The 21,015-nt window shown below is 44.6% G+C and overlaps 1 protein-coding gene across 5 annotated transcripts in view; it reads right to left on the bottom strand.

Annotated features, from left to right (window-relative positions):
* Positions 1–13,892: 13,892 nt before the first annotated feature.
* The window catches only part of LPGAT1 (lysophosphatidylglycerol acyltransferase 1), a 65,934-nt gene continuing 58,811 nt past the window's right edge, over positions 13,893–21,015 (bottom strand). For 3 of the 5 annotated variants that reach the window (XM_067729032.1, XM_067729029.1, XM_067729033.1), the window contains exon 8: positions 13,893–18,697. In XM_067729032.1, coding sequence (XP_067585133.1) covers positions 18,546–18,697 — 152 coding nt within the window. In that variant the 3' untranslated portion in view covers positions 13,893–18,545. The remainder of the gene's footprint in view (positions 18,698–21,015) is intronic. The other 2 variants (XR_010941281.1, XM_067729031.1) reach the window with 2 other exon arrangements.

The raw sequence follows: 21,015 nt of genomic DNA, 5'->3' as shown, positions 1-21,015 counted from the left end.
AACAGAGCTCCATAAACACTTTTGTGTTAACCCCCTGATTAAATAAATACTTTGCTGTCTAACATTAAATTGAAAACCAAATGATTTCTAACTTTGTTTACTGACCTCCTTATTGGCAAAGTGAGCTGACATATCTTTTGGGGCTAAGATGATAATTCAGAGTGTTGTGATTGCAAGCAAGAGGGCTAATAAGTTGGCTCCAGTAACCGAGCTATGGGAAGGGCGTAGGGACGGCCGCAACAAGACCTGCAGCGTCACCAGGCCTCTCTCTGCACACCTTGTGTCTGCATTGTCCCTCATGGCCACCCACAGCTCCAGGCTCCCTCTCCCAGCCTGGCCAGTAGAATAAAACTGAGACTCTGCTCTCAGGCCTTGAGGTCTAAATTGCTAAGAAGAGGCTCTGTTTTCCTCAGTTTGAGTCACATGCCCATCTCTGGACCAGTCAAGGGCAGTCAGTGGTGGTACCATGGCGCTCAGTTTGGGGCGGGTGTTGGGTCCCCGGGCAACCCCTGTGCTGGGGAGTGGTGGTTCTGTCAGAGCGTGGCTGTCTCCGTGGCAGCCCCACATGACTGGAAAAGGCCAAGCCAATTTGCTGGAAGAGGGAGGAGAGCGGGACAGATAAGACGAAAGCTCCGCCTTGCCCTCCCTGTGTGTCTCTCTCACAAGGCGCTTATCTAAAGGGAATAAAACTTGGGTGGTGGGGCAGGAATTGAAATCTGGGATCTATCCCCACCCACTAGTTATATGACCACAGGCTGGTTCACTTCTCTCTAGACCCTGGCTTCACAATGCATGAGGAGGGAATTATAGTACCTGTCATTCTTGCTCCAGAGAGAGGCTGCGAGTGGAAGCTGTAGAGGACTGAATGGTGTCTCCCCAAAATTCATGTTTACATAGGACCTCGGAATGTGACTTTGTTTCAAGAGTATCTGGAGATATAATTAAGGATCTTGAGATGAAATTATCCTGGGTTTAGGGGGGCTCTAAATCCAGTGACTGGTGTCCCTATAAAAAGAGAGAGGGCACAGGGAGACAGAGGAAAAAGGCCACGTGAAGACGGAGGCAGAGATTGGAGAGGCGCGCCTACAAGCCAAAGGATGGTGAGCACTGAGGGAAGCCACCAGAAGCCAGGAGAGAGGAACAGGGAGGTCTCTCCCTCACAGCCCTCAGAAGGAACCAATCCAGCAGGCACCTGGACTTCAGATTTCTGTCCTCCTGAACTGTGAGAGAATAAATGTCTGTTGTTCTAAGCCATTGAGTTGGTGGTAATTTGTTATGGCAGCCGTAGGAAACGATACGTAAGGTTAAGATGAAAAGCGTGAGAAACACACAGCATTATGGGATCAAGAATGTTATTACAATCAGCACAGTGATTACACAGAAACCTATTGAACTCAGAGATCTTTTGCCTGGTTCTGAGCGCTGCCCGGATCTGTTCGTTATGTTGTCGCCACATCCATAGCCTTAATCCAGCCGTAGCCACCTCTCTGTGATCTGTGCAGGTGTGACCTGCAGCTTGGAAATCCTCACTGAGCTCAGAGGAGGAAGTTAAGTGGACAGCTCTGGACACTGACCACTGAGTGCTCGCCCACTTGCTGCCACTGTTCTAAGCGCTCCATGAGGGCACCGTGCTCTCAGCGTTTTTTTGCAGATGGAGAGATTGAGCGCCGCAGTGAGAAAGTGGCGGCGCTACGAGCAGAATCCAAGGGTCAGGCTTCAGAGCCAGTGTGCGTGAACTGCCTCACTGTGCTCCCTCGGGCAGTGAGGATCACCCCTTCCTGATTTATTGGGGACAACACAGCTACTACCAGAACCTTGGGCTGCCAGCCTGCCCTTCCTCCTCCCTCATCCAAAGCGATGGCAGACTCTGAAAATCCCCGTGTTCTCTAATTCCGCTCCACCTCAGGCCAGTCCGGCCTTTGGTCTCCTCACTGGATGCCCAGCCCCCGGTAGCAAGGGAAATGAGCTGGTTAGAAATGGGAACCATGGGCTTCCCAGGTGGTGCAGTGGTTGAGAGTCCGCCTGCCGATGCAGGGGACACAGGTTCGTGCCCCGGTCTGGGATGATACCACATGCCGCGGAGCGGCTGGGCCCGTGAGCCATGGCTGCTGAGCCTGCGCGTCCGGAGCCTGTGCTCTGCAACGCGAGAGGCCACAGCAGTGAGAGGCCCACGTACCGCAAAACAAAACAAGATGCTTGTTTATAGTATGAGAGCTGAAACAAGAAGCTTCCACCTCATCTGAATGTGCACATCAGCCACTCAGAATTTTCACTGCCCTTTACTTGTCTCTGAATGACTCCGAAAGTACTGGATGTATTGATCTTGGGGTTGCAAATAAGTTCTAGCAAATAGGCGAGCTTGCAAATAATGGAATCTGAAATTAAGGAGGATCAGCTGTATTTAGTTGTGTTATATTTCTCCTGACTAGAAGATAAGCTCCAGGAGACCTTGTCTGCTTTGTTCACTGCCACATTCCCAGCTCCTTGGTACAATGCTTAGCACACGGGAAGTATTCAGTACATGATTGTTGATTGAAAGAAAAAATAAAAGGCAGGAAGGAAGGTGGGAGGATGTGAGGGAGCTCCTCTGGGGGTGGTGGAGGAACTTACCACGTTGTTCTTCGTCTGGCCACCTCCCCACACCATGCTGTCAGGTAACACCCTGGTCTCAGTTCCCCAACCCAATGTCTGACCAAGAGTTGATGATCAGATTCTCTTTTATTCTCCCCTGGACTCTTCTGGGAGGTGAGAGCAAGGAGCTGCCTGACCTTCCAGTTTAGTGTCTGCGGGCATTTGCACCTGCTTCTGTTTAGCTCTGATTTCGGTCTCTCGCAGGCAGAGTGCAAAGTCTCCTGGGCCAAGAGTCAGAAACCCTGATTTATGATATCAGACCTACCACCAATTAGCTGTGTGACTTTGGGGGGTCATTTCCCCTCCCTGGCCTCAGTTTCCTCATGTGTTTTAAAAAAAGGATAAGGTCACTTATCCTCTTGTCTTTTGTGACAATCAAATAGCATAAGTGTACATAAAAATGCAGTGCAGACTGTAACGTCCCCTCCAATGGCATGTATTATCAGTGTTATTTTACCCCTGGTCCTCTTGTCAATGGAATATTAGATTACAAGTGGCTTAAACCGATCCTTGTCTCACACACTGAGAAGCCTGGAAGGAATTCCAAGATTCAGCAGCTTGACACTGTCCAGGCTCTGGGTTAGCATCTCTACCGTGCTCTTGACTTTGTCACTAGAAGGCTGTAGCCACTCCAGGCTTTAGCCTCTCACACCGCCAGTCACCACAGGAAGGTGCGGGCAGTGCGGGAGCCAGTTAGAAACATGAACCAGCTGTTGTCAAGCTCAGGTGCTTAATGTCAGGTGGGAGGGCACAGGCACCGGGGGAGTAGCTGATGGGGAGGAGGGAAGAGGCTCCCTCATCTATTTAATTTTAATCAAGCATGAAAAATTCTTTCTCGGAAGCCCCCAATAGACTAACTCTCAGATTCTATTGCCCAGGACTGGGTTACACTAATAAGCTGATTACTGGTACAGAATGAGGTTCTAAACCAATCATGGTTCATCCATGGTTCATGGGTGGGGGGAGGGCCCTTGCGGGCGCAGGAGCCAAAATCACCTGCCACATGTGCTGCCTCATCTTCTCCTGGCCCTCCTGCACCATCTCCTGCACCCCCTCCTGCACCATCTCCTGCACCCCCTCCTGCACCATCTCCTGCATCCCCTCCTGCCTCCCCTCCTGCACCCCCTCCTTCATCCGCTCCTGTATCCCCTGTTCCATCCCCTCCTGCATCTCCTACCACAGCCCCCAGCCTCTCTCGCTGCCTCCTTCCAGACTCTGCACTGTGGGCCCTGTCTTGCTCCTTCTTTCTGGCTCCTGCCATCCCTCCCAAGACTTACCATTTTCTTCTTCCTTTTCTGGGACTCAAAGACCACTCCCTTCCCTTTCTTCTTTCTGACCCCCCAATACCTTCATACAACAATCACCACCAGAACGGTGACAACTACCGGTACCCCTGGCTGATAAAAGGAAAAGTCTTTCTCTTGTGCACTGACTTTCTCAGGAGATTCAGGAAGCATTTCAGGATCTCATCAGGCCTGGTGGGTGGATGTGTGCTGTGGAATCAAGTCAGAAAGTCTTTCCTCAATAGCGACCCCCAACATTTACACAAAACTTGAGCATTTAGTTGGCCCTTTTCATCTAGCTTGACCCTCATGAGCACTCGAGAGGCAGACAGGGCAGGCATAATAAGCCCTTTTGTCAGATGCAAGGCTCTAGGAAATCAAGGAGGTTGCCCAAGGCCGCGGAGCTCCTAAGAGTTGGATCTGGAGGGAGAGTTCCTGGCTCTGGCCCAGGATTGCGTGCCCCTTCCATCGCACCACGACCCCAGACAACTCACAGCTGGCCTGTGTGAGTGTCCATTTTAGATTCCAGACAAGCAGGAGTTTGCCAAGTGAACAAGTTCCAAATAACAAAGTCCACTGCGTGTGCCAGGAAGGTCTAAAGCGATGCCAGGCGCAAGGGCAGAAACAATGGTTATTATGTTCCACTCACATAAAACTCCAGGGGTTCAAAGATCCCACTCCCAGGTCTTGTTCCCTTTGGTCTCACAACAGCTCTGTGAGGTGGACGTAGCAGGGCTGGTTACTGTTGCAGATGTGGAAACAGAGGCAATGTGACCTCGCTGGCTACAAAGAAGCTGAGCTGGGACCTCACCCTAAGGTTCCTATTTCCCAGGCCTGGATTCTTCCCCTCACAGATGCATAGAAATCATAAATCGATCTGAAACAGTCAAACAACCAAAAAACGATCATAAACAATCATAAACTTGCCCGGGCTCAGGGCTTCTGGGCTAGACAGACAGCTTGTCAACTAGTTTCTCAGAACAGTATGGGAGGCAATCAGAGCCTAGAAAGCGGTTTCGAGGAAATGGGGCCAAGAGAAGAAAGGACTTGGCAAGAGGCTAGGGGCAGGCCCGCTGAACCAGCAACCCTGACTCAGCCTGGACACCCCAGGCCAGCAGCCGGGGAGCTCCCCGAGAGCAGGATGGGGCTGAGGGGCCTGGGGTGGGGGGGTCTCCAGGGTTCTCCTGCCAACGGCAAAGGTTCACTCTGAATCCTTGCCTCGGCTTTGAGGCTCCTTCTCCAGGAAGCCTCCTGGGATTAACCCCTCCTCCGAAGCCCTTCAGCAGGGCCACAGCTAATCTCAGTGATGCCACCTGGGGTGTGTCAACATGCTGCTGGAAGGGTGACAGAGCTGTGTCCTCTCTCCTCTCCTTCACCCCCTTTCCAGTCCACCCAGTAAACACACCCAGCAAACAACAGCTGACTGGCCCCACCCCACTGTCCCGCTTTCCGGGGTTCTGGTGCTGGTTCCGTGGTGCGACTGGGCAGGGGGCGGGCTGAGAAGACGTCTCAAATAACAAACAGCTGCAGTCAGTGAGGAAGGGAGAGGAAACAAAGAGATGCACAGGAGAAGAATGCAAATGGCGTTTTGTCCACGGAGCCTCTTGCCACCCCCTGCCCCTATGGGGAGCCAGTTCCTAGGGAAATCTGGTGGCCCCTAGACAGACCTCTTGGATGTCCCTCCCCATAGTCCCCTGGCCCACTGTCTTCAGCTGTCATTGCAGTGGACGGCTCGGGTTTCCTGGGGACTCACACTCACCTCAAGTAGGCACCCTGAGTCTTTCTGCTTTTGGCCTGGGGGCTTCTTTACTGTGTGTTGGGGGGGAGCGGCTGGAGGACACTCATTGCAGGGGCAACCCTCAAGTTTGGGGACGTTACCAGCCACAGGGCCAACCCCTCACCAACGAGGGGGGTGGGGTAAGAGGTGGTGAGTGACGGCCCGCCCCCGGCAGAGCTGTGCTCCCACTGCCTGTGATGGTGGCCTCAATAATGTCCCCAATATTACTTTTCCTCGTTCCATTTCCTTTCCATGCCCTCTGCCCCCTGTCTCATTCCAGGAATCATCTCCCAAATAACTACCTGCACCCAAAACCTTATCTCAGGCTTTGCTTAAGAGGGACCAAAAACCTTATCTCAGGCTTTGCTTAAGAGGGACCCCAAACTAAGACACCCCTCAGATGCATGGTTATCGCTGCCCGTTTGGGCACCCAGAGCTCCCGGCAGCCTTGCCCGCCTCCTCGGTGGGTCTGGTGTGGTTTTACTAAGGGCAATAAAGGAGAAGAGGCTACAGCCCGGTGATCCACTTCCATTCCTGCAGCAGTTTCACCTGCAACTGTTCCCCCGTCTGAGCCATTGCACGGAACTCCCCTGGAAAAAGAGGAAATCATAGCGGCTAAGAGGTCAGACTCTGAGGCCAGACTGCCGGCATCTGAATTCTGGCTCCGCCACTGCTGGTTGGGTGGTCTTGGGTAAGTCACTTAAACTCTGTGTCATTTCCTACATCTGTAAAACAGTGATAATAATAGTACCTACCTGCGGGGTTGTGAAGGTTAGAGGAGTTGTGTGGGACATGCTTAGAACACTGCCTGGCTCACGGCAATGCTTTTTGTGTTTGGGACTCTTATCTCCTCCATAAGGGCTCCTTGTGCAGTGCCTTGGGGAGAGGGACAGAGCGGGGACCCTGAGGACCCCCAGGGGGCTGGCTCCTTTCCGTTCCTGTTTCCTCCCTGGTGGTCCTGGTGGCAAGGCTGACTTCATAAACCAGTGACCTGCACTTGGTTAAATGCTCTGTTGTTTCCCATCTTGAAAAACTTTAAGTTTTTGAACCACGGGCTCCACATTGCATTTTGCACTAAGTCCCACGAACTGTGTAGCTGGTCCTGCCTGGTGGCTTGAATCTCGGGGAGAGGCCTCTGCAAATGATGAGGGTGAAAGGAACGCTGTCCTCTGGCCAAGCTGGGCTCAGCTTCTTCCCTCCCCTGAGCAGAGCAGAAAATGCAGGCACAGTGGGAGCTTTTATCACAGCCAGTGTGACTGACAATGGCTCCTGGGGTGGAGACAGGCCTTAGGGGCCAGCTGGTCCAACAGCTCCCACTCCCGGAGTCATGATCTCCTGCCCAGCACCCCTGGCACAGGCTTACCCAAGCCTCTTTGTGAATTCTTCTAGTGCCAAAAAGGACTCCTTTCATTGTCGATTTTAATTGTAACTGCCCCTCACCCTTGTGGGGTGTTTTGAGGTTCTCCAAACCTTTCACAAGGATTATTATAACCCTCTGACACGATAGGAGTTTTCCTAGGCGTAGAAATTGAGGAAATTGTAACTTCCAGATTAACAGCCTTTGTTGCCCCACTCAGCCTTTCCCTTCCATCTATCAGCAATTGAAATCTCACTTCCCCTATCAAGGGAGAAGAAAAAACTCCTTAATTCTTTCTCCTACTAAATTGTTTTCCCCCCTGGGCTGTGGGGAATATAATGCCTTTTTTTCAGATGTGGTTTCTTTGAGTAACAGTCATGAAAATGGCATGAGCTAAGCAGACTTTCAACGAACTGAAACTCAGAAAACTGAGCTGAGGCATTAGACTTCTGTTTAACGATGGTGGAATAAAGCAGGATCACAGAAACTCATTCCGTTTTTGCCCAAAGAAATAACACAGAAATTTTAAAACAAAACAAAAACCTAACAACCTCAAACAGCTGAAGAGTCCATCATACAAGGAAAGAGGGTAGAACACATGGCCCTTCTAAAAGGGCCAGGCAAGGAAAGAGGCAGAAGCTTCTAGAACCATGTGGTTTCATCCCACCCCAGACTGGGGAAATAGGTCCATTGAGAAAATCCTGAGCCCTTCACCCGTGTCCTCGGATTCGAAGGGCAGCCACCAGAGGGAGTGGGAAGGGCAAGGAACTGCCTGAGAGTGGAGGTCCCCGGGACCCGGGGGCCCGCGTGGGCAGGAAGGGCTGTCCTTGGCTTGCTGTCTGCCTGGTGGGTGCAGGGTTGACATGAAGAGCTGGAGCCCCGGGAGGGGCTGCACAGGTAGAATAAGGCTCACGTGCTGCCTTGCCCGTGAGCACACCCTGCACCGCCCAGATATCTGTGGCTGAGCACGTGGCCAGGCTTGCTGCTCCTCACCTGCTCCGTAGAACTAGTGCTCTCCTGCTTCCCTTACTCAGAGTAAAGCAAAAGCCTTTACTTTCATTTCCTTCCTGTCCGTGGTTTTCAGATTCTCTGTTGCTCTGTTCTGTGCCCACCACCTCTCCTCCCTACCCGACCCCAACCATAAATACCTTTCAAATGAAAAACCCATGGGGCCTCCACTTGGGCTGGTCTGTGTTAGAACCTACCCCTGGGTAAGACAGGTAGCTCCAGCGGGGACGGGCAGGTAGGCCTCCTGTCACTCCTCTTCCTCTTTCAGTAAAGAGTCAGTCAGTCTGAGTCAGTGCTTCGCTTAAGAGGGACCCCAAACTAAGACACCCCTCAGATGCATGGTTATCGCTGCCCGTCTGGGCACCCAGAGCTCCCGGCAGCCTTGCCCGCCTCCTCGGTGGGTCTGGTGTGGTTTTACTAAGGGCAATAAAGGAGAAGAGGCTACAGCCTCTTCTACAGACGTGGTACGTCTCCTCACTCTTCAGACAGGATTCAGACAGGATTCCGATTTATTCCAATGACTATTCCTGATCTAAAAGGCAGCGGATTCGGCAGGTTGAGTAGTCAACTAGATCATGTCTTTGCCTCCAAGGAGAAACTGCTTTATAGATTCCACATTCATGAACTCACTCAGTCCCTTGCCTTTTTCAGTAGTTCTTTAGGAAAACAAAGCCAGGATCTCCTCGTTAGAAGCCAGCCCAGGGCTTCTCTGAATAGTATCATGCAGGGGCAGGCACAGATGTGTCTCCATGTGTCATCACTGGCCGATAGCTTCTAGGTGTTTCCAAGTCTCTTCTAGGAGACCTGTTCTGCACTCTCATCTTTGCCCTTCATCCTCTTTCTTGTGGAGTTCCACCTTCTGGTGTCAATACTCTGAAGAAGTTCTGTGAGTGGTGGACTGAACAGCCTGCTAGCTATCGGGCTGGGAAATCAAAGGCCCTTAGGGCCAGACTGGACTTTGAAACATCACCTTTATATCACTTCTCCACTCCAACCCTCAGCAGAGCCAGGCCTCAAACCCATACCTGCTGTCCCAGCTCTGCCTAAAGTTCCTCTGTACTTTACCATGACACCTCCATAACCACAGGCAACATTTGATTCTAATCTGCCCACTTCCTTCTGGTACCCAGATTTCCAAGAATTGAGTATACCGCACTTAGGACTGGAAGATAAAATGTCAGTTCTCAAGATATAAACCTCAGAATCTTCTGCACCTAGAAAGGAAAAGGTTTTCAAAATTACTGCAGCTTCCTAAATCTTTAGGATGCTGTCAATGCAGGCTTTTATATTTAGGATCATATAAATTATTCATAGAGAACTGTTGGGCTGGTGGATAGCTTCTAACTACTAGAAATTATATTTCCCTCCCTTTTGATAATTAGTTCAAGGTCTTCACCACAAGTGACATCATGTCTCAGAAGCAAAAATAGGTCCCTATTAAGACTATGTAATGTCTTCTTTCTAACAGGTCCTATTTCCTCTTTAGGCCCTAGTCTCCTCACCTTTCTAATTGGCTCTCTGACCACAAAGCCTTTTCTTGCTACTGTCTGGAGCCTTAGATAATTAGATATAGTCTGACTAGGTGAGGTTAGGAGCTTGGCTATGCTGATTGCATTTCAGTTTACCTGGGCCAAAGGACCCAGGGCTCTGGAAAGTGAGATGGTGGGTATTATAGCCTATGCCACAGTGATACAATTCTAATGAACCGAACAGGTTATTTGGACCTTAGGCACAGCTAGGTGTAGGAATAATTTATACCCTTTGTTAAACCTAGTTGGGGTGGGATAAAACAGCCTCCATTACTGAGCATTCAGCACAATGTTCTTCACATACACGATCTCATTTAACACTGAAAATATCTCTTTGAAAGTTTCCCATTTAACACATGAGCATGAGGTTGAGAGGATAAGAAACTTGCCAAAGGGGTTGAGATTCAAGCTCATGGGACAAGTCCTGGGTTCTGCTGCCTCTCTGCGGGCTCCTACTTGGACAAGCCCTGGAACCCAGAGGCCACCATGATGGAGGGCCATTCGGGCACTAGAGGTAGTCATGAATTTACTACCTGCTGCCAGTTTCATACCTGGAATTCAGAAATGAAAGGAATCATTATGAGATTGAAATCTCTATCCCCTTCAATCTGAAACAAAGGCATTCTCTTTATGTTGTACTCTACAGGGCAAAAATAAAAACAAAATACATTTCATGTCCATATCCAAAAAGATAAAAAGCATGGATTCCCGACCTTTTAGTGGCTAATTGTATCTCTGCAACAGCTGAGGGGAACACATATTAAAAAGTAATCTTCTAGGGTTTGGGAACTATTATGTTTATTTTAAAATCAGGGGAAAAGGAAATTATAGAAGCTTTTAGGTCCATTACCCCTTTAACAAGCATACCTAATCCTTTAGATTTAACTGTTATTTACTAAAAACAGAAATCCAACGGAGGCAATCTGCTGTTTTGAGGAAAACATTTGAATGGAAATCAAAAGACCTGGTTGTAGTCCCCACAATACTATTAAGTAGCCATTTGAGGCTACCGGCAAATGGACCAAAATTGCACCAGAATGAAATCTACCATCTCAAAACAAGGTGATTTCTAAAGTTCCAGTAGCTCTGAAATTCTAAGGGCTAATGCGTTACACATCAATCAGTGCCAAAGATAATATAAAGGTTACTCCCAAACAAAACCTGCATTGTTTTAGACGGGTGTCCCTCTGATTAATGTGACTTATATGAATGAGTGATGGATCAACAGATCTAATCCTGTTCAAGTATTTGGAAACTCAAAAAATTTCCAGCTTTTGAAATTATGGGCAAACTTGTGGAAGTGAGAGAGCTCTTCTAGACCTATGTAACGTCCTTTAATTATTCAAATAGCTGAGGAATTTTTTTTTACTGTGATAACTGGTCTTCAAAGATGGCTCCCAATGAGCCATGCCTCCCGGGGTTCACACCCTTTTGTAGACCCTCCCCCATTGCCCTGTGACTCACTTTAGCCAAAGTGACATTGTGCCAGTCCTGGCTCTAAGCCAAAAGAAGTCTTGGTTGCTGCTACTTTTGTGCTTTGAGGGAGCCCCGAACTGCCATTCTTCTCACTGCTGCACACTAAACATATCAGAGTTCAACAGAACCAACACGGGCCCAGATGCCTCATTTCCAATGCCATCCTTTGTCCCTATTAAAAAGTGTACATATCAGGGAGAGAGAAAAAGCCCTATTGTGGCCTCTAGATTCCTTGATTAAAAGAGGCTCCTTGTCACCAATATTGAATTGTCCCTTTGTCTGGCGTCCTGGAGATGCCTAATGGCTCAGAGGCATATTTCTTCTGCTAAGAGGGCAGGAGTATGTAAGATGGCAGCTGGGATCCTCTAGAGGTGAGCCCTCAGGAATGGCAGTCTGAGGACAGTTCACATGGAAGTCGACCTCCTTAAGACCATCATGTTTGAATACTCCCTGGGGTCCTCACGTATCAGGGGTGTGTGTACCTGTTTGTAGACAGCAGACTTTGGCATTTTCTTTTTTAACACTCCTGGGTTCCTCTTCCTAGTACTCCAAGCTCTTCTAATCCCCTCCCAACTCCCCCCACTTCTAGGTATCTATTTTCTTTTCCCTTAGCTGTCCATCAGCTGATCCTGATAGAGTGTCAGGTGTTAGTTAACGAATAAAAACTGAAGACCTTTTCAGGGAGTTTTGCACCAAAAACGAAACAAAGGAATGAAGATGCAGCAATTGATATTTTAGGGGAGGTATCTTAGCCACGTGATTTCTCAATGACACCACTAAGACAGCTACTGTAATTGCAAGGACGGCCCAGTGTTCCCTCTTCAGCAGTGAGAACTTTACCACCATCTCTAGAGTGAATCTCACACCTAAAAGGCAGAAAGTATTCCAAGGAGAGGCAACAGAAACTTTCCAGGGGAAAACTCAGGAAGGAGCTTTGTGATATGTTCATGATTTCTAGAAAGAAAAAAAAAAAGTTCCAATTTCTTCCTTTGGAAAATAGGTTTACTCACCTAATTAAGAGTATTTTTCTGACTAGGAAAGGAGCCTGTCTCATTTCCAGTGGTTAGCCAACCCTCCTCTCACAATACATTTGTGCGTGTGTTTATATGTGATCTGGGTAACTGATACTTAGTTTAACGTTTCTCAAGCCTCTAAGAGTTAAGAACAAGGTTATCCAAGTCCTGAAAGGTAAAAATTTATTGATTTATATTGTATCAGCCTGTTATGATATGGTCACACCTGCTCACAGGGCTGACTTTTTCTTATAGCCAAAAGAGGAAATTTTTTCCTTTTAAAAATACATTTTTTCAGCAGGAAGAAACATTTTCTAAAAACAAACATTTTCCCATTAAGTTGAGGTTAAAAACAATGGCTTTTCTTTTTTTCCCAACTCATGCAGAATAGGGCTGGTCAGCAACAGATCTCAGAGTGCTTCAAATTTGCTTTCAGGCCTTTGCCCTCAGTCTGTTGTCTTCCACAGAAACCACACTAGGGAAAAAATTACAGCCTCACCAAAACAGCAGCCTAAATCCAGATGGAAAAAGAAGAGGTAGGCTGAACTGTAACTATTTAACTTATTTGGTCGATTGTGTAAGATATTTAAATGCATTTAAAATTTTCAGTGGGATCAAACATACTGTCCACCAAAAAAATACCTAAACAATAAATGTTTTCAGTGTTCAAAACAAAATCTTAGAGATGCCTGTTATCAGTTTACTTCGTTTTGAGAAATGAAAGCAAAGAACCAAATTTAGAAATGTGCAAGCTTCCCATGCACTTCAGGAAAGATTTGCTGTTGTCAAATTCTTCAAATCAAAAGCATGCTCTGTAGGACAGATATTAATGCTTTCCCACCCTTTAAAGGGTCAGTGATAGGAATTTCCTGAGAGCAGTGAGTTTACTCAACACTAACAGTTACATTAAAAAAAAAAAGCACAGGGGTTTTCCCTGGTGGCGCAGTGGTTGAGAGTCCGCCTGCCGATGCAGGGGACACGGGTTCGTGCCCCGGTCCGGGAAGCTCCCATATGCCGCGGAGCAGCTGGGCCCGTGAGCCATGGCCGCTGAGCCTGCGCATCCGGGGCCTGTGCTCCGCAACGGAAGAGGCCACAGAGGCCTATGTACTGCCAAAAAAAACAAAAACAAAAAAACAGCACAGGGCAGTGGTGTGCTGGACAGCCCCTACTGGCTGCCTACAGCTGATAGTTAAATTTTAGAGTTTTGCCAGCAGTTGCTAAACAGTTGTTATTAAAATTAAATTATATAAGCTTACAATGAGTGCTGAAGCTAAAAGTGGTTCACTTTAATGAGTATAATTTGTACAAGGGTAAGAAATAGTTTAACAGATCATGTATCAGATTGAATGACAATAAATTTGAGAAATAAGTGGATTACGATGTAATTCCATTTTTTAAATCATGGTTGAATTGCGATCATAGATTGGCTACAAGAGTTCAGCAAAAATCAATTAAAGTATCCTGGGAGAATCAACTGGCTATATGGGATTTACAATAAAGTATATTTTATTATTTGTTAACTGTGTTTATATGTCCTTGCTATCAGCAAAATTTTAACAAACGTATGCACATTTGAATACAGAATTTTTTTTCTAGAGCAGTCTATTCAACATTTACCAGTAGACCACTGGATGGGGAAAGTGGGAAGGAGTGGGGGGAATAATTTAAAACCAAAGGAGGAAGTACAATGTCTTTTCATTTGGGTTTTCAGTTTGCCCTCAGCATCCAACTGCCATGATACACGTCCACAGATGTTAATGCCTAAATATCTCCAGTAAAATACAACCACCCATCCCCACTACTAAGAATTAAAAGCACTTTACTTGAAAAAAATCAACTTTATTTTTTCTAGGTTAAAAAAAATAGAACCAGCTATTAATTTTTGTTGAGAAAATGCTTCTTTTGGTGTTCACATCTAAATTTCTGAAAAGGTGATCTGGTTACGAAAATAATCCCAAATGCGTTCATAAACCAGATCCACATGTGACCAGCCCTTTGCAAAATTTAATTACAGTTGCCACAGCCTTTACATTCATTCTTATCATATATTACAACATGCAGATACACAAAGAAAGACAGGTCAACAAGCTAAAGTAAACATTATGGCATCAGGAAAATGAAAATCCACCTGTATAAAATAAATACAACTTTGTAATAACTGTAAAGAAAATGAAAGCACTTAATACAACAATGGCAATTCAATGTACAACTGTTTCATTACCCAATCATGAAATGAGTTACTGTAAAATGCATAGACTCCTTACATGTAAAGAATTTGTGCATCACAGTCATGTGTTCAACAGTTTTACACAATAAAAATAAAGCCATTCAAAATATGTGTGCATACCTCGCAAGTAGATTACACTTAAAACTTTTTTTTGCTCTTTTAACTGTTTTAAAAAAATATTAAATGTAAAAATCCTCAAATGGAAATTTGCAGAAAAACCCTTATTTTATTTTCCATATAGCTACAGTCAGCCTTCCCCAACAGTTCAGCACCCTCAGCTTATCCCCAGGGTCCAGTTCCTAATTGTTGGGTACCAATGCAAAATGATTACAATAAAGCACCAACCAGCGACTGTTCCAGAGAACATCTGGCCCCTCCGTGACTGAGAAATGTCCAATTTAGGTGGTTTTGGTCCCAAAGGTATTAGTCTCTACTGTCTCATAAAGTGAACCAGTATACTTGCTGCCCAGGGTGGCTTTGACTTTGCCTTTCATGTTAACAGATGTAAAATTCACAGCACTACATTGCAAAAAAATAAGAAGAACCATTTTTATCCATCCTTTGTGGACCAGAGCTGACATACTCATAATGGTAACTCTGGAAGGAGGTCCTATGTAATGAAGGAAATAGCTGACTCTTCCTATTCAGCAATGCAAATATAATTTTCTTAAATATAAAAAGAATCCAATAAGGCTATCCATGATTAACTTTCTACGATTATAACCAGGTCCCAATAGTTCAGAACAGTCTGTAGGGAAGTGATTGTCAAGAAACGTTACTAAGACAAATCCACCAGAAGTGAGTAACGTGAGCAAAGAATGAGAGGCATTCTTAACACTGATCCAAACACTATTAACGCTACAGGGATGTTCTGAGGTTTACATTTGGTGATTTAACGTTTCATTTTCACAAAAAGGCTCGAGAAAAATTACAATACCGCCAACTCTTGATTATTCATGGATTCCTTTTCTAGCCCATGGATTATTTAGGCTTTTGTGTTTCCTCTTCCTGAAGCTGTCTTTCCAAATCTTTTCACTACTCATTAACAGTCATAAATATGTAGGCAATAGAAACTAATAAACTCAAATCATTTTTTTAAATTAATATGCATCCCTAGAAGAAAAAAAGTTTGATGATAATAAAAACTCAAACACCTAAATACAATTAGATTTTTGGCTTACTATGACTTATTATTGGATTAACTATCCAGTAATCTCTAGTTCTTTTACTGTGGAAAATTAAGGGTTGGTTGTAATATTAACAACTACTTAATAACATGACAGATCTGAACTCAGAGCTAGCTTTAAAAAAAATCTACTATTTAGATTCTCAACTCGTTTGCCCACCCAAAACATCATTTTCCATTCTGTAATTTTCCTTTACCTTCTACTGGCATATAGGTTTCTCCACAATATCTGTATATTTCAACACCAATGAGAGTTTCTGAAGTTAAGCATGAACTGCTGGGGTGGTCACTTCTGTAGTCACTGCGCCTGCCTGTGGCCAAGCAGATGCTCCCCTCACTGCGACTCGTTGAGACCAGGGTCCAGCAGGGAGTTCTCAACCCTCTCTGCTGTGTGAATCTAGGCAGATCAGCTGAGACCAAGAAGTGCTGAGATTCTACAAGGCATAAAATTGGCACAGTTTTATTTTCTTTCCCCTTGACAAAATGTATATTTTCTAAACATCCTTTGATCTCACTTTGCAAAGAAAATACAAATTAGGACTTTTAATTCAGTTCTGTACAGTGGCATATTGCTGCTTCCCTGATTGCCATATAAAAACATGGATTCTCTCTTTACATTCTCTAGTACAAGCAGGAGAACTCCAGTTACTGATAACAGAAAGCACTATCAATGCTCTCAAACATTTTGCCAACAGAAGAGAGAGAACATGTTGATGAAGGATCAAAGAGGGATAGGGCAGATCAAATACACATCTATTTACAACTCACAGATCTATTTTCAAAAGTTAACTCACACATCTACTGGTATTTGTCACTCTACAGACTGTTGAAATGACTGCACTGGAAAAGTAAAGCATCTTACATAATAGTCTGTTTAACATATACAGTATATTAAACAATACCACGTTCCTTTGGAGCACAGTGATGGCAAAAGTGGCCCTAAACCACATTTATATATGCATGTATGCATTCCTCTCTCTTTTTTTATTTTCTTGGATGGGAGAACTGGCCACGCTATCTGCGGCTTGCTTAGCAACGAGGAAAAGGTCTATTGGCTAGGACTGTGCGTGCCATACTCGACAGTAAGCAACTTATCCTCCAGATGGCTGACTAATCTCTCAAATGAACAATTTCAATTCATCTTGTCAAGTAGTGTTTGCTGGGCCTCGAACAAAAGCATCTTTAAGCTTCTATCCGTCTTCCTATCATTATCCATACCTCTATATTGAGATTGGCTTCACCTAGTCACTGTCACTGTAAAACACATAAGGAAATGCTTAGATTTCAAAAAAACTGCATCTTATAACAACCATTACCAAACTAAACACATTAACACTATCTTCTGCATTTCACCAGTAGTAGTCTAATATTCAATGAGGTATTTCAGGTAACGCATCATTCTATTTCACATAGGCATTGAATTAGCCCTAAAGATGAAGATGCTGTGGGCTTTGATTTGGTGTTGCTTTGCCTTTCCCACATAACTGGGAGAAAATTCACATCTTTCCAGTTTTTTTTGGTTTATTGAAAAAAAGATAACACTAGCCTTTACTTTTATTTTCTGGCTACTTCTCAAAATTGTCATTTGTACGATTAGTGGCGATAGCGGAACCTACAATGCTCACATCACAGATAACTACCACTGACTCACTAGGATCTAAATAGTTTTATAGTCCCAAGCCAAAAAATAGCCTCTCTCTCAACACTGGGAGTGCAGGTGATGGGCTGATGGCATGCCAGCACTTTTTGAGAAGTGTTTGGTTCTACTATGAGGTCAATCACATGAACATAGTGACAAATTTAAGAAAAAGAAGTTTTCTAGAAATAGAAACTTGACTTTATCCTTTCCAAAGGCAATTGGAAGAGACTGAGAAGCCCTTTTGCTGGTCTCTCTCCTGGTTACACCACTCTGACATGGGCAGCTCCTTGATGTGCTAAGGGAACACAGGTTCCGGGGGTGCCATGTGAGAACTTGTCACCACTGGAAGCCAGCGCCTGGCTTATCTCTTGTTTTTCTAATAAACTAGTCTATTTCACCTTAAATTGATCATTCAAATGTCTTACCTTAATTTGTTTCAACCATCCCCATATGCATTTAATGCTAATATGCAAAATGGAGGAAAAAAAAAAAAAGGCTCTGAGTGGGACGGAAGCCTCGGTGTGGTTGGTGCCCAATGCAGGCAGCGCTGGAGAGCGCCAGAGCACAGATCCACGTGCAGACAGGCAGCCTCTCAAAAACCCCACTCACTGATTATGCTTATGTTTGTTTTTAGGTTATAGTACTAATCCTTTGCTATATATGCATCTGATAAAAGTGCATTTTGTAAAAGACAATCATCAACCTGTGATATGTCTTCTATACAAGAAGATAAATCAAATGACCCACCCCTCATACAAGGGGAAGCACTAGTGCATGTAAACACAGCATTGGACTGAGCTGGTCTTTCTGAAGAACACATTCTAGTACCAGAATATGTCCAGTGGACACTGCTTTGCCCCCCAGAGTATGCTTGACACTGAACTTCATGGAGCTGTGGAGGACCGGAGTGTCGCTGCGAACAACAGGGAAAGAGTTCTTCAGAAGGTGCCAACCAGCTCCCCTCGAGGTTACCAGTAACACAGCAAGAGTTGGTGGAGATGAGGGCGCTCTACAGCACTGCCTAACAGAGACTACTAGCTAAAAGGAACGGATGCGTACAACTTTCTGAGCTTGAACTAGATTAACAGGTATATCTGGTGGCAACAGAATTTGTCTCAGAGAGTCTTCTAGGATGATTTTATGATTTCCTCTTCTCCAAAAGTGATGTTTGCTTAAATGTGTGGTAGAGTGTATCTTTTTAAAACATGAAAAGTCCTTAAAACATATTTGCAGGTCATTATATTATTGATCCTCATTTTAGTAGAGTTTTAAAATATCCCAAAGGGGGATAAATATTAATCCATCCATTGAATTTCCTTTTCCTTTTTTTTTTTTATATTCTGATTTGTACATGTAAAACAATGCACGCTTATGAAAGTCCAAGCTCCTGTGGTGACCTTGACAAGTCCAAGTCAATTCCTAAAACAGGCAATGGTAAAAATACTGAAAGATGCTGTACCACATATAGCCTGACAAAAATGCAAAAGACTGTATAAGAAATAGCCACGTATTGCTGAGCGTCATTTCCCTGGAAACAGCTTCCTCATGGCCCTTGGGAGGTGGAAAAGCCCCTAAAAGACAAGATAGAAATATTAATTTGTTTTACTGTGGTGGTAGGTGTCCTAGAATAAAAGTTGAACATTAGTTTAACTAGAGTTTTTTGCTCTTGTTTTTTTTTAAAGCATCTTCTGTGACTTCTTGTTTCTCTTAAAGAGCGATATCATTTGAAATACGATTTTCAAACCGCTAAGCCTTTTCCTGCCTCCCTGAGTCTTCGCCTTTATTCTCTGGCTGGTACGCTCCTCCTCCACCTCAGTGAATGGCAGGCTCCTTGCATTCTTCCAATATCAGAAAAATACCACCCATCTAGTCTCCCCTTCCCCCGTCAGTCACTCTTATCTCCGTGTTTATTTCCTTCTTGGCACTTTCCACAATCTGTATTGATTGCAATCTACCTTTTCTTTTTTCTACAGACTGGTTTACTCTCTGTCTCCTGCTGGAATATAAACTGCATGACAGAAGGCACTATGGCTGCATTGTTTTCCACTGCATCCCTATAGATTTCCACAATGGCCAGGACACAGGATGTGTGACTCAATTAAATAATTTCCAGGGAATTCCCTAGCGGTCCAGTGGTTAGGACTCTGTGCCCTCTGTGCCCTCTGTGCCAAGGGCCTGGGTTCAATCCCTGGTCAGGGAACTAAGATCCTGTAAGCCATGTGGCGAGGCCAATAAAAAAGAAAATATTTCCAGGATAGCATAATTTATACTAATTCTTCTATTTACAAATTAAATGTTTTTGCCACAAAAGGGGTTGTAAATTACTGATATTATTTTCAAAAGGCAATATGGTTTATGGAATATGTCTTAATAATAAAAAGAGAAACACAAAGTAAACAGATGTCTGTAAATTCTCTTCTGGAAAGGAAGGCTAGACCACTTTGGAGCAATATTACCTAAGGTCATCCTGAAAACACTCTTCAGCATTTCAAATAGTCTTTGTCCTTGCTGATAATCCCCTAGGATAAGCTGATTCAAGAGAGGATTTGCTTCTCACAAACAATTTACAGAGAAGGCTTTTAAGTTTCAAGGTCTGTTATACAAATAGCTTTCTTAAAAAGAGTTACTATTATTGTTGCTACTATTTAGGCCAAATATCATAAAGAGATTGAGACTGAAAAAGAAGACAGATCTTGCTGGCCTTTTAATCACTTGATGCCTTCTTAGATATCCATCCTATCTCATCTTGAAAGAAATTTCTAGAGTAAGACCAAGGAATGCACACAGCAGAGAGAGGCATCTTGTTCAACTAGTCTTACTAGAAATTCTAATGGCATACACAATGTCCTACTCCTGTCATATTAATATGCACTACTCCAAAGCCCCAGGGTTGGAAAGTTGAGGAAGGAATCCTATTGAGGACAAAGTGAAACAACCCTAAACATAAAGAAAAAAGCCTTAAAGGTAATTAACAGCATCAGCCTTTGCTTATTAGTATTAGACCTTCTGTAGTCTGATTCAATATCTACTTTAATTCTGTACCAAAAAAGTCTAGGTGGGAAGAAAATTGGGCCTCTACTAATCTAAAACCCCATGGCTATTCTCAGGCCCGGGACAACTTTCTCTTCATCTTTTTATCCCTATTGCAGGGTCTAGAAAATAGACCCATGGCACAGCTAACTGTGAAAGCACTTTGGTATGCCTGGTGTTCTACCAATGTTATTTCCTTCTTTCCTAACTTCCTTTTTTTCCTCCCTCTCCCCTCCCTGCCTCCTAGGTCTTTTTCGCTCCTTGTAGTTGTCACAGAACGTAGAGAATATTGAGTACAGAAAAGGGATCTTAGGGTAAATGTCTCCCTAGGAGAAAAATGTAATAAGGTTATATCCATGAAAACTTAACATGTAACTTTATCCCTCCATGTAAAGAAAAGAATAAAGCATGTGAAAATGCAGTTATTTATTTATTTGGCCACACAACATGCGGGATCTTAGTTCCCCAACCAGGGATTGAACTCACGCCCCCTGAAGTAGAAGTATGGAGTCTTAACTCCTGGACCACCAGGGAAGTCCCTGAAAATGCAGTCAAAAGTGATCTGAAACAACTGTATGGTGACGGTATCAGTCAAACAATCAAGTACAATGCCAACACATGAATGATATTTGCTATTTCATAAAACAGACCATATAATCGCAAATGTATGCTGGCCGTCTTCCAGACTGTGTACTCTCTTGAACTAGATCCATTTATATAAGGGATACTCACCATTTGATCTTTCCACACTGGCTGATGAAGAGCCTGAATAAATTTCACATAAATCTGTCTTTATAAAAATTCTAAGCTGAAATTCTTAAATACAGAAATACTGTGATTCCTTTAGGGTATCGGAAGA

Source organism: Pseudorca crassidens, chromosome 2 (genome assembly GCF_039906515.1).
Source record: "Pseudorca crassidens isolate mPseCra1 chromosome 2, mPseCra1.hap1, whole genome shotgun sequence".
Taxonomy (NCBI): Eukaryota; Metazoa; Chordata; class Mammalia; order Artiodactyla; family Delphinidae; genus Pseudorca; species Pseudorca crassidens.
This window is presented reverse-complemented; position numbering and strand designations above follow the sequence as displayed.